At 38.4% G+C, this 13,491-nt stretch overlaps 1 protein-coding gene across 1 annotated transcript in view; it reads left to right on the top strand.

Annotated features, from left to right (window-relative positions):
* The window catches only part of DNAH14 (dynein axonemal heavy chain 14), a 398,456-nt gene that overhangs the window by 297,950 nt on the left and 87,015 nt on the right, over positions 1-13,491 (top strand). The window contains exons 63-65 of the mRNA XM_018059938.1: positions 4,129-4,260; positions 4,615-4,710; positions 10,933-11,073. Of these exons, the coding sequence (XP_017915427.1) occupies positions 4,129-4,260; positions 4,615-4,710; positions 10,933-11,073 (369 nt within the window). The remainder of the gene's footprint in view (positions 1-4,128; positions 4,261-4,614; positions 4,711-10,932; positions 11,074-13,491) is intronic.

Raw genomic sequence — 13,491 nt, forward strand, 5'->3', positions numbered from 1 at the left:
AAACGATCTCTTCATTTATTGTGTCTTTAATTTCCTTCATCAATGTCTTTAGTTTTCAATATCAGATATTTCACTCCTTTAGTTAAATATATTTTTAGATATTTTATTCTTTTTGATGCAGTTGTAAATGGAATTTTCTACATTAGAAAGTCTTAAGTTTCTCTTTATGAGAGTTTATTGTTTGTGTATAGAAATGCAACTGATTTTTACATACTAATTTTGTCTACTGCAACTTTATGAAATTTGTTAGTTCTAACACTTTTTTGGTAGAAGTTTTAGGGTATTCTACATTTAATATTATGTCATCTGGAAATAGTGACAGTTTTATGTCTTCTTTTTCAATTTAGGTGCCTTTTTTTTTTGGCTACTTACTATGGCTAGAACTTCCAACACTGTGTTGAATAAAGTGGCAAGAGTGAGCATCCCTATCTTGTTTCTCATCTTATAAAAACAAATTTCAGTTCTTCCTCATCGAGGATGATGTTAGCTATGGCTTTGTCACATATGACCTTTGTTATGTTGAGCTATATTCCTTCTAAAGCCAATTTGTTGAGCATCTTTCTCATAAATCAAACTTGAATTTTGTCAAATGCTTCTTCTGCATCCATTGAGATGATCATATGATTTTTACCCTTCATTTTGTTAATATGGTGTACCACATTGATTGATTCGTGGATGCTGAAGCATCCTTGAATCCGTCCCTGGAATAAACCTGGCTTGATTATGGTTTATGATCCTTTTAATATATTGTTGAATTCAATTTGCTTATATTTTTGTGGATTTTTATGTCTATGTTCAACAGAGATAATTTTCTTTTCTTGTAGTATCCTGTCTGGTTTTAGTATCAAGGTAATGCTAGCCTGATTAAAAAAACAAAAATGAGTTTGAAAGTGTTCCCTCTTCTTCCATTTTTTGGAAGAATTTGAGAAGGATTAGTATCAACTCCTCTGTGATATGTTTGGTAGAATTCACCAGTGAAGCCAACTGGTGCCAGACTTTTGCTTGTTGGGAGGTTTTTATTTATTGATGGTGGCTCAGATGGTAAAGAATCCACTTGCAGTGTGGGAGACCTGGGTTCAATGTCTGGGTTGGGAAGGTCCCCTGGAGGAGGGCAACCTACTCCAGTATTCTGACCTGGAGAATTCCATGGACAGAGGAGCCTGGCAGGCTACAGTCCATGGGGTCGCAGAGAGTCAGACATGACTGAGCGACTTTCACTTCAGTCTTTTTACTAGTAACCAGTCTGTTCAGAATTCCTGATTTGTCATGATTCAGTCTTGATAGGTTGAATATTTCTAGGAATTTATCCATTTCTTTTAGGTTGTCCAGTTTGCTAGTATATGATTTTTCACAGTGGTCAGTTATGATTTTTTATATTTCTGTGGTATCAGTTGCAACATCTCAATTTACATTTCTGATTTTACTGATTTGTGTGTTCTTTATTTTTTTTCTTAGTGAGTCTAGCTACAGATTTTTCAAGTTTTTTTATCTTTAAAAAAAGAAAAACAGCTTTTAATCCTATTGAGTTTTTTGTGTCGACTTTTTAATAACCATTTATTTCTGCACTGACCTTTCCTTCCTTCTATCAACTTTGTGCTTCATTTGTTCTTCTTTTTGTCATTGCAAGAGGTGTGTTCAATTTAGAAGCCTACCCCTCAGACTGAAGGTTTGATATAAGCAAATAGCCTCTCTCACTGGAAACCTTGGCACTTTCAGTCAGTCCTCTGTGTTGGGTCCTGGGATGGGTGAGTCCCCATGGACCTTTTAAGGGATGTTTCTCAGATTGCTATAACCTTTTGAGTTTCGTGGATACAACCCTGTTGACTTTTAAAGCTATATGTATTGTGGAATTTTTTTCTCAGGTGCAGGTCCTAAAGTTGGGTTGTCAGATGTGGGTTGCACACCCTTCAGTTCTCAAGGAGAAGCTCAGGGTTGTGAGTTCCCTGCCAACTGTAAGACACCACACCATGGCGAGGTTGTGTCTCAGCCTCTCCTACCTGTTACAGTGTGGGGTCTTATCTCTTTCATCCAAGTATAGGAATCACTCAGGTAGTTTTTGGCTTTCTTTCAGAGATTATTGCTCCCTACGTGTAGGTGGCGCTAGTGGTAAAGAACCCACGTGCCAGTGCAGGAGACGTAAGAGACACGGGTTCTATCCCTAGATCAGGAAGATCTCCTGGAGGAGGGCATGGCAACCCACTCCAGTATTCTTGCCTAGAGAATTCCATGGACAGAGGAACCTGGCAGGCTGCAGTTCATAGGGTCGCCCAGAGTCAGAAATGACTGAAGTGACTGAAGCAACTTAGCACGCATGCATGTGTAGCTGTAGATTCAGTGTGGCCATGAGAGGGAGGGAGTTCAGAACCCTCCTATGTCACTACCTTGAACCAGATCTCTGAAACTTTTTTCATTCATGTAACAGATGTTCATATAACATGTACCAAACACTGTTCTGAGTACTTTACAAATACCATTTTATGTGTGAGAAGATGAGGGTTAGATTAGAGCACAGAAAAAAAAATTAATAAGGTAGTCTGGACACCTAGTAAATGGTTTTACTGGAGCAGATTTAATTCTGAAGAATGTAGGTTTACTGTAGGACTGCAAGAAGGATGAGAGGACCAAAGTCTTGAGCAAGCAGTAGAGTTCAGGGCACCAATAGAGTGGGAGGCCATGCAGAGCCCTTACCCAGAGAACTACTCGGTCTATACCTTGATTTCAAATTTCCAGTCTCCAGAACTGTGAGAAAATAAATTGCTGTTGTTTTAAGTCACCCAGTTTGTGGTAATTTGTTACGATGACCACAAGAAACTAATACAGATTTTGGTACTACTTGGTGATTGCTGCTGCAACAATATTACCTAAAAATATAGAAGTAGCTTTGGATGTGTAGATGCTGGAATAATTTCTGAACAGGGACATTACATAGGAGCCAAGCTGAGAGCTAAGTTCAGGGACAAACGAAAAGGGTTATATATATATTAATGGCACCGTCACAGCTGAAGGGGTGAATACTCTAATTAATTCAATAAATATTTATGGATTATTTCCCATGTAAGAGACATTGTGAGACATTACAATAGTTTATAAAACCCACTTATTGATGTTATGAAGTTTACATTGTAACAGAGAAAACAGACATTAAATAGCTAACAACACAATCAGTCTGTGCTATTAGGAAGTATAGAGTAGAACCTGAACAAGGTGAATTTTTTTAGCAGAATATGTGTTGCCAACCATACCACTCATGAATTAATGCAACAACTCTTCACTCTCTGAACTATTCTTAGCAAAAATGATTCCCTATGGTTATGCTTAAATAGATCTTTCAACTTCAAAAAGTAATAGCTTATCTAAAGAAATGATTAAAAGCCTAACAGCATTTTAAATGATAATAAGAACACAAGTAATCATTGAGAATGGACCACATTCCATCTGAATTATTCAGCAAAATGGTCCTGTCCTTCCAGGCAAGAAAGGAAATGCCTGGTTAGAAAGGACGGGACAAGGAGTATCAGTCTGAGAAAGATTTCCTTCTGATTATTTCTCCCCAAAGTATAGGAGAAATAGTATATAACTAACTTTAAACTAGGCTGTACCATTTAGATGAGGTGGACCCATATCCATGTGACACAGCCAAGCTGTAGAACAATGTCCTCAGTGAGGCCCAGCATGCGCCAGGCCGTACCACCATCATTGACCAGGCAGCACTTTGGAGAGGACTGTGCCCTGCCGCATGCTTCTTATGGAACAGAAATTGAGGGTGGTTTTCCAGGTGACACACATAAGGTACACAAGAAGAAGACTTCAGACCTCCTTATACACCACATTCCACAAAACTAGAGAAAGGTGACTTGTTTTATTTTCATTTTAAAATGGAGTTCTTAAAAAAAACAACAACAGCAACTATAATATAGCTACTGTAACAATAACAGCAACAGTAGAGGCTTTTCCCCTCTTTAAAAAATTAGTGATACTAGAGCCAGTTTGTATCCAGGCATGTCTTACATTCTCCTTTTGAAGAGTAGTTGAGTATTTTTATTGAAACAAAATTTCTTTGTGGTGTAGATTGGGGAAAACTTCAGATCAATAATATTTCTCATGTAATACATGAACTGTTCTCTCTAGGTTTTCATAAAACTGAAGAAGATTTTAGTCTTACCTGATTTCAACCCAAACAAGATTGCTCTAGTTTCTGTTGCTTGTTGCTCTATGTGCCAGTGGGTTATAGCTTTGAATAGCTACCATGAAGCACAGAAGGTATGCTTTTTCCTCTTAAATACCTATAACAATTTGCAAGTGATACATCATTGTCCCAGAAAAGCATTTAATGCTCAAATGAACTTCTGTGGAAAGAATGCTTAATGAAAAACACTTTAACAACCATATATGTTAACTCTTAGACATCAGATTCTCCTGTCATCTTCTTGAATTTATGACAACTATACTATTGTTTTATTTGTTTTAATGTTTCTCCATATTAAACTAGTTATTTCCCTTTGTACACTAAGAAAGCTTAAGAGTTGACCTGTGAAAGTGTCTTTTAATATTAAGTGGTATTTTCAACAGTGAACTTGAATTGAAGCACTTAAATTTTGTGACATTCTGTTTAAGCTGGTGGGCCCTAAACAAATCCAAGTGGCTGAAGCTCAAAATGTCCTAAAAATTGCAAAACAAAGATTGGACGAAAAACAAAGAGGTTTACAGCTGGTAAGAAATTTCTTTACTTGTTACACTCTCAAAGTCTTTATGAACTAGACAAAAACATCAGGAAAGAGTCATTATCTCAATAGACTTTATCAGTTTAATGTAAAATAAAGATAATAATACAGGTAGTGAAAAGACTAATTGTGATTAATTAAATAATATAAATACTATAGGGCTCTCCAGGTGTTGTTGTTGTTGAGTCACTAAGCTGTGTCTGATTCTTTGTTACCCCATGGACTGCAACATGGCAGCAGTCTTTCATGACAGTCCATGAAAGTCCATGACAGTCTTTCACTGTCTCCCAGAGTTTGCTCAAATTCATATCCACTGAGTTGTTGATGCTATCTAACCATCTCATTCTCTGCCACCTCCTCCTTTTGCCTTCTATCTTCCCCAGAATCAGGATCTTTTCCAATGAATCAGCTCTTCGTGTCAAGTAGGCAAAGTATTGGAGCTTCAGCTTCAGCATTAGTCCTTCCAATGAATATTCAAGGTTTATTTCCTTTAGGATTGACTGGTTTGATCTCCTTGCAGTCCAAGGGGCTCTCAAGAGTCTTCTCCAGCACTACAATTCCAAAGCATCAATTCTTTGGCACTCAGCCTTCTATATGGTCCAACTATCACATCTGTACATGACTACTAGAAGAACCATAGTACTGACTATACAGAAGCTTTGCAAGTAAAGTTTGTCATACTTACCTTCCAAGGAGCAAAGTGTCTTTTAATTTCATGGCTGCAGTCAATGTCCGCAGTGATTTTTGAGCCCAAGAAAATAAAATCTGTCACTGTTTCCACTTTGTCCTCTTCTATTTGCCATGAAGTGATGGGACCAGTGATTGCAGTCATGAAATTAAAAGACGCTAACTCCTTGGAAGGAAAGTTATGACCAACCTAGACAGCATATTAAAAAGCAGAGACATTACTTTGCCAACAAAGGTCCGTGTAGTCATGGCTATGGTTTTTCCAGTAGTCATGTATAAATGTGAGAGTTGGACTGTGAAGAAACCTGAGCGCCGAAGAATTGATGCTTTTGAACTGTGATTTTGGAGAAGACTCTTGAAAGGCCCTTGGACTGCAAGGAGATCCAACCAGTCCATTCTAAAGGAGATCAGTCCTGGGTGTTCTTTGGAAGGAATGAAGCTAAAGCTGAAACTCCAGTACTTTAGCCACCTCATGCGAAGAGTTGACTCATTGGAAAAACTCTGATGCTGGGAGGGATTGGGGGCAGGAGGAGAGGGGGACGACAGAGGATGAAATGGCTGGATGGCATCACTGACTGGATGGACGTGAGTTTGGGTGAACTCTGGCAGTTGGTGATGGACAGGGAAGCCTGGTGTGCTGCGATTCATGGGGTCTCAAAGAGTTGGACATGACTGAACGACTGAACTGAACTGAACTGAACTGAACTGTTGCGACCAGTTGCACGATCTTAGTTTTTTGAATGTTGAGTTTTAAGCCAGCTTTTCACTCTCCTCTTTCATCCTTGTCAAGAAGCTCTTTAGTTTCTCTTCACTTTCTTGCCATTAGAGTGTTATCATTAGCATATCTGAGATTGTTGATATTTCTCCCAGCAATCTTAATTCCAGCTTGTGATTCAGCCAGCCCAGTGTTTCACATTATGTGTTCTGAATACAAGTTAAATAAGCAGAGTGACAATATACAGCCTTGTAGTACTCCTTTTCCAATTTTGAACCAGTCAGTTGTTCTTTGTCTGGTTCCAACTGTTGCTTCTTGGCCTGCATACAAGTTTCTCAGGAGACAGATAAGGTGGTCTAATACTCCCATCTCTAAGAATTTTCCAGTTTGTTGTGATCCACACAGTCAAAGGCTTTAGCATTGTCAATGAAGCAGAAGTACATATTTTTCTGAAATTCCTTTGCTTTCTCCATGATCCAATGGATGTTGGCAATTTGATCTCTGGTTCCTCTGCCTTTTCTAGACCCAGGTTATACATCTGAAAGTTCTTGATTCATGCACTGTTGAGCCCTAGCTTAAAGGATTTTGAGCATAACCTTTTTAGCATGTGAAATGAGCACAGTTGTATAGTAGTTTGAGCATTCTTTGGCATTGCCCTTCTTTGGGATTGGAATGAAAACTGACTTTTTCCAGTCCTATGGCCACTGCTCAGTTTTCCAAATTTGCTAGCACATTGAGTGAAGTGCTTTAACAGCATCATCCTTTAGGATTTGAAATAGCTCAGCTGGAATTCCATCACCTCCAGTAGCTTTGTTTGTAGTAATGGTTCCTAAAGCCCACTTGACCTCACACTCCAGGATGTCCAACTCTAGGTGAGTGACCACACCATCATGGTTATCTGGATCATTAAGACCTTTTTTGCATAGTTCTGTGTATTTTGCCACCTCTTATCTCATCTGCTTCTATTAGGTACTTATTGTTTCTGTCCTTTATCTTGCTCATCCATGCATGAATGTTCCCTTGATAGTTCTAATTTTTTTATGAGATCTCTAGTTTTTCCCATTCTATTGTTTTCCTCTATTTGTTTTCATTGTTCACTTAATAAGTCCTTCTTAGCTCTCCTTGTTTCCCCAAGTGGTACAGTAGTAAAGAATCCACCTGCCAATGCAAGAGTTTCTGGCTAGACCTCTGAGTTAGGATGATCCCCTGGAGTAGGAAATGGCAAACCAGTCCAGTATTCTTGTCTGGAAAATCCTATGGACTGCGGAGCCTGGTGGGCTACAGTCCATGGCATCACAAAGATTTGGACACGACTGAGCAACTGAGCACACACACACATAAATACTAACGTACAAGTCTTAGTGCCTGACAGATAACAACAAGCTCAGTAATGTTAGCTAGTGTTATATCACTAGTATATTAATTTACCATTTATCCCAGGACATCTTTATAACTTCAGTTTACTGAAGACTTAATATCAATCTATGTTTTTTTAAAAAACTGTTTATCCTGTTTCTATTAATTACTTTGTTGCTGTGTAAAACCATGGTTATTTTAATGGGCTTCCCAGGTGGCTCAGTGGTAAAGAATCTGCCTGCCATCACAGGAGACTTAAGAAACATGGGTTTGATCCCTGGGTGGGGAAGATCCCCTGGAGAAGGAAATGGCAACACACTTCAGTATTCTTGCCTGAAAAAATCCCACGGACAGAAGAGCCTGGCGGGCTACAGTCCATGGGGTTGCAAAGAAGTCAGACACGACTTAGCGAGTAAGCACAAGCACATTCCTTTGGTGTCTCAATTTTAAATTAAATAAGAATATCATAATGAAAACTAGAATTGAGATCATTAATCCCTCTCCCCTACATAGCTCACATACCTTTTGAGAATGGGTAAGGCAATATACTTCAGAGATGACTACTGACCTCTTTATTTGGACTATGCAAGTCTTTCCCTACATTTTGATGTAGTTACCAACATTTTAAAATCTGAAAATTTCATTTAAAATCCACATTCTCTTGAAAATTCAGGAAATCTGACAGCCTGAGCTAGCATTCTTACATGACTATCATAAACCACTCAATTCACTTCAAGTATTTATATTACCTGCCTGGTCCCATAGATATTTCTTGCAAGCTTAAGAGACATAAAAAGTATTGGACATTTTTTAAGGAAATTAGCAACAAATTTGAACTGAATTTACTTTATGTTGCTGTGTAGTTTTATTGTACTTATTTTTGATGCTTGGTATTTTCAATTTTGATATTTACTCAATTTTCCTGATGTCCTTTATTTTGTGTGTGTGTCTTAGTATTTTCACTCATCTATCCAACAAATGTTTGTTTACAGTATTGCTCCTTTGCTTTTTTTATTATTGCATTGTATACGACAGAAAGATAAACTGCGAATTCTTGTCAGAATTTTATTCACTAATACTCCACATTCCCTTCCAGGTCTACAGGCTTCATGAGAAGTTTCTAATATTTTAACTCATTGAATGCAAACAAGTATATTTTAAATGTATATTTTTACATTTGTGTGCTCACTTGCTCAGTCGTGTCTGACTCTTTGTGGCCCCATGGCCTGTACACCGCCAGTCTCCTCTGTCCATGGGATTCTCCAGGCAAGAATACTGGAGTGGGTGCCACTTTCCTACTCTGGAGGAACTTCCCAACCCAGGGATTGAACCTGAGTCTCCCGTCTCCTGCACTGGCAGGTGGATTCTTTACCACTAGTACCACCTGAGAAGCCCCATTTTTACACTTAATATTTTAAAGTTGAGTGTAATAGTTAACTCCATTGGTTTTAAACTCTTTGTTGAGATTTTCTGCTTACTCAAGCATGCACTGTCTCCCATTTTACAAATAGGCTTTTTTGTTCACCTGGGTCCTAGTATTAAAAACAATTCTGAAAAATCTCTGAAACTTTTGGAACAATAAATAATACCAGAGCCTTAGTTTAATTATATTTCACTATATATTGAAATTTATATTTCACTAAATGTATTACCTTGGAGGTGCACGGTGACTGTCTGTCATATAATAGAAATTTCACGTGTTTAGTTGAATTGATAAGCCCTACACTTTAATATGAAAATAACTCACTAGATCATAAGTAACAAAGAAAGAGTTTTCTTAGTAATCTAAACAGAAAGTATAAGCAAGAAAACAAACCAACATAATATATGAAAGAGCAAACAATTGAATAATTATTATGGGTGTAACAGGACTAAGTAATAAATCATTAGAATAAGCATGCCAAAAGTCAGTAATGTGTATATTTTTGTGAAAATTAGGTATTTTCACAAGGATAACATCTTAGAAATCAGAGGAGAAGTTACAGATCACTAACTGTATTCAGTAGGCACAATTTTGTATATACAATTATATGTACATATCATATTCAAGTCTTCACGCTAAACCCTGTCTTCAGAGATTTTGAGGACATGAAAAAAGAATAATAAGACTATAAGACCATAGCCCAGGAGATAATATCCAGCAATGTATAATTCCTTCAAAAAATGACTTTTATAACCAGTATAGATCCGTGTGGACTTGTCAAGCTAAGACTTTATGACAGCTGGAAGTTGATAATAATTTTAAAGAATGCCTAGGATTTACATCCATTTAAGGGAGGAGTCCAGGCATAAGGGAAGATTATGAGACAAATCCCAGAGGCAAGAAAATATAGAAAAATGTTTAGAAAATATGGAATAAGCCAATCTGGCTGTACTGTAATATTGAAAAGGAGATGAAATTGGGAAGGAAGATTGGGATAAGGCTGTGGGTGTTTTTGTTGGCAGGGTCAAAACACTGGACTCTCTCCTTAGGCAATCTTTTCTATAAGAATTCACCAAATATTTTTGAGCAAGGATTATCAAGATAAGTGGTAATTTAAGAAAACAGTTTCATCAACTAATCATGAAAATATGTTTTCTACGGAGAAGGCAATGGCACCCCACTCCAGTACTCTTGCCTGGAAAATCCCATGGACGGAGGGCCTGGAGGGCTGCAGTCCATGGAGTCGCAAAGAGTCAGACACGACTGAGCGACTTCACTTTCACTGTTCACTTTCATGCATTGGAGAAGGAAATGGCAACCCACTCCAGTGTTCTCGCCTGGAGAATCCCAGAGTCGGACACGACTGGAGTGACTTAGCAGCACTTAACAGCCTGTGCTTAGTCGCTCAGTCGTGTCCAGCTCTTTGTCACCCCATGGACTGTAGCCCTCTAGGCTCCTCTGTCCGTGGGATTCTCCAGGCAAGAATACTGGAGTGGGTTGCCATGCCCTCCTCCAAGGGATCTTCTCAACCCAGGGATGGAATCCAGGTCTCCTGAATTGCAGGCAGATTCGTTACCATCTGAGCCATCAAGGAAGCCCCTACTTAGAGCCTAGGGATAATTTAATAGTTGCTTCATCCACCAGTCCAACTTCAAAAACGCATTAGTTTCTCATGATCAGAGTATCTGGGATGAAAAATGTTCAATCGGTTCCTTAAAAGAAGGAAACTAGATATGCTACAAGGTTTTCTGTGTGAAAAATAAATCAGAAATGAATCTTCAGATACCAAGAATGTAAGAAAGCTTATCAAGCAAGTTGGCAGGTTTTTTTTAAAAAGTTTAGTATCAAGTAATCATTCATTTAATTACCGCCATGTACATTTTCATTGATAATATATCTATCTTTCCAGGAAGATTTTCTAGGATGTGAAATGAAATGGTTACACACCATATTTGCATAAATGGCAGATAAACTCTTAAGGCAAAATGAGAGTAAGAACTTGTCTCAATACTGAATTAATTGTCTTTCAGGTTGAAGAACATCTTCAGTTTTTGCAAGAAGCCTACAAAGAGATTGTTGCTGAAAAAGAGCTATTAGCACATCGAAGAAAACTGGCCACCAAGCGCTTACAGTGTGCATCTATCTTACTAACTGCCTTGGAAGATGAGAAGGCAGGACTTTCTTTGGTTTTATATCTCCTTCATTAATTTCTACCAGACTCCACAAACCCGAGATGCTGCTTCCACTGAAGGCTGTAGCATGCTGCTCAAGACTATTTTGCTGTCAGTTTCCCTCTTAAGATCAGCAGACGGTTCTATAATGGCAGGTGGCACAGGAGTAAAGACGTCACCTGCAAACGCAGGGGACACAAGAGACCCAGGTTCAGCCCCTGGGTTGGGAAGATCCCCTGGAGGAGGAAATGGCAACACACTCCAGTGTTCTTGCCTGAAAAAATCGCATTGACAGAGGAATTTAGCAAGCTATAGTCTACAGAGTCACTAAGAGTCAGACACGACTGAGCACATACACAGGCAATTCTACTGAGATAAAAATAAAAGAACCTTGATTAAATAGTCTTAAAACAGGGATAACAGAATAAAATGATCAAAAAGTTGTGCCTAGAACATCAGCACGCTTTGTCTGATGAGGCCCCAAATAATAAATCTGCCTATGGATATGGCATGAGTTTTCCTTTTCTAGCAGAGAAATAACCCCAGCTGAATGTAGAAACATGGGTGGGGCTGAAATGAAGGGGATGTCTTTAGACAGGAAAAAGAAAATTTTTTTTTGTTTTGTCAGTCTTCTGACCTCTTTTATCTCATCTTTTTATTTCTCTTCTAATTCATCTGCTTTCTCTATACTTGAATCCTCAGTCAGCTGACTAGCATCTTGGTTTAAGTCATTACTCAGCTATCTCAAAGAATCTTACAAAATTCTCAAGATAATTTTAATTTAGTTTAATTGTTTAGATAAATATATATCGCAGAAGACTCCAACGGGGCAGGGAGAAAGAGGTTATGAAATGAGACCAACCAGATGGAGATCACAGAGGAAGATTACTGATATCCTTGTGAATCAAGAATATGTTGAGAGGAAGTAGAACAGCTTATCTCAGATCTTAAGCTTCCAGATGATGTGGTTCTTGCTCAACATGCTTTATTTCTTGATCAGTCAAGTACATACACAATTGTAGAAGGAGGATATATAGCCAAAGAATATGGGTTCCGATCCTAGCTGCATTCTTCAGAAGCTTTGTGAACTTGCTTAACTTTTCTGAGCTTTAATGTCTTGATCTTAAAATAAAGTCAGTGGGCTTTTACTTAACAGAATATTGAAAACCTCTCATGAGATTTTCAAAAATAGTGTCAGTCAGATAAGTAAATATTCAAAAGTTCTGGGCATTATTACCATCATTGAACACCATTAATAATACATTATCAGTTCAGTTCAATAACTCAGTTGTATCCAACACTTTGCCACCCCATGGACTGCCCCACGCCAGGGCTCCGTATCCATCACCAACTCCCAGAGTTTACCCAAACTCATGTCCATTGAGTCGGTGATGCCATCCAACCTTCTCATCCTCTGTCGTCTCCTTCTCCTCCTGCGCTCAATCTTTCCCAGCATCAGGGTCTTTTCAAATGAGTCAGCTCTTTGCATCAGGTGGCCAAAGTGTTGGAGTTTCAGCTTCAACATCAGTCCTTTCAATGAATATTCAGGACTGATTTCCTTTAGGATGGATTGATTGGATCTCCTTGCAGTCCAAGGGACTCTCAAGAGTCTTCTCCAACACCACAGTTCAAAAGCATCAACTCTTTGGTACTCAACTTTCTTTATGGTCCAACTCTCATATCCATACATGACTACTGGAAAAACCATACCCTTTACTAGATGGACCTTTGTTGGCAAAGTAACATCTCTGCTTTTTAATATGCTGTCTAGATTGGTCATAACTTTTCTCCCAAGAAGTGTCTTTTAATTTCATGGCTGCAGTCACCATCTGCAGAGATTTTGGAGCCCCCAAAAATAGTCAGCCACTGTTTCCAGTGTTTCCCCATCTATTTCCCATGAAGTGATGGGACCAGATGCCATGATCTTAGTTTTCTGAATGTTGAACTTTAAGCCAACTTTTTCACTCTCCTCTTTCACTTTCTTCAAAGGGCTCTTTAGTTCTTCTTCATTTTCTGCCATAAAGGTGGTGTCATCTGCATATCTGAAGTTATTGATATTTTTCCCAGAAATCTTGATTCCAGCTTGTACTTCATTCAGCCTAGCATTTCTCATGATATACTCTGCATATAAGTTAAATAAGCAGGGTGACAATATACAGCTTGATGTACTCCTTTCCCTATTTGGAACCAGTCTGTTGTTCCATGTCCAGTTCTAACTGTTGTTTCCTAATCTGCATACAGATTTCTCAAAAGGCAAGTCAGATGGTCTGGTATTCCCATTTTTTAAGAATTTTCCATAGTTTTTTGCAATCCACACAGTCAAAGGCTTTGGCGTAGTCAATAAAGCAGAAGTAAATGTTTTCCTGAACTCCCTTGCTTTTTCGGTGATCCAGCAGATGTTGGCAATTTGATCTCTGG

This window comes from Capra hircus, chromosome 16 (assembly GCF_001704415.2).
Source record: "Capra hircus breed San Clemente chromosome 16, ASM170441v1, whole genome shotgun sequence".
Taxonomy (NCBI): Eukaryota; Metazoa; Chordata; class Mammalia; order Artiodactyla; family Bovidae; genus Capra; species Capra hircus.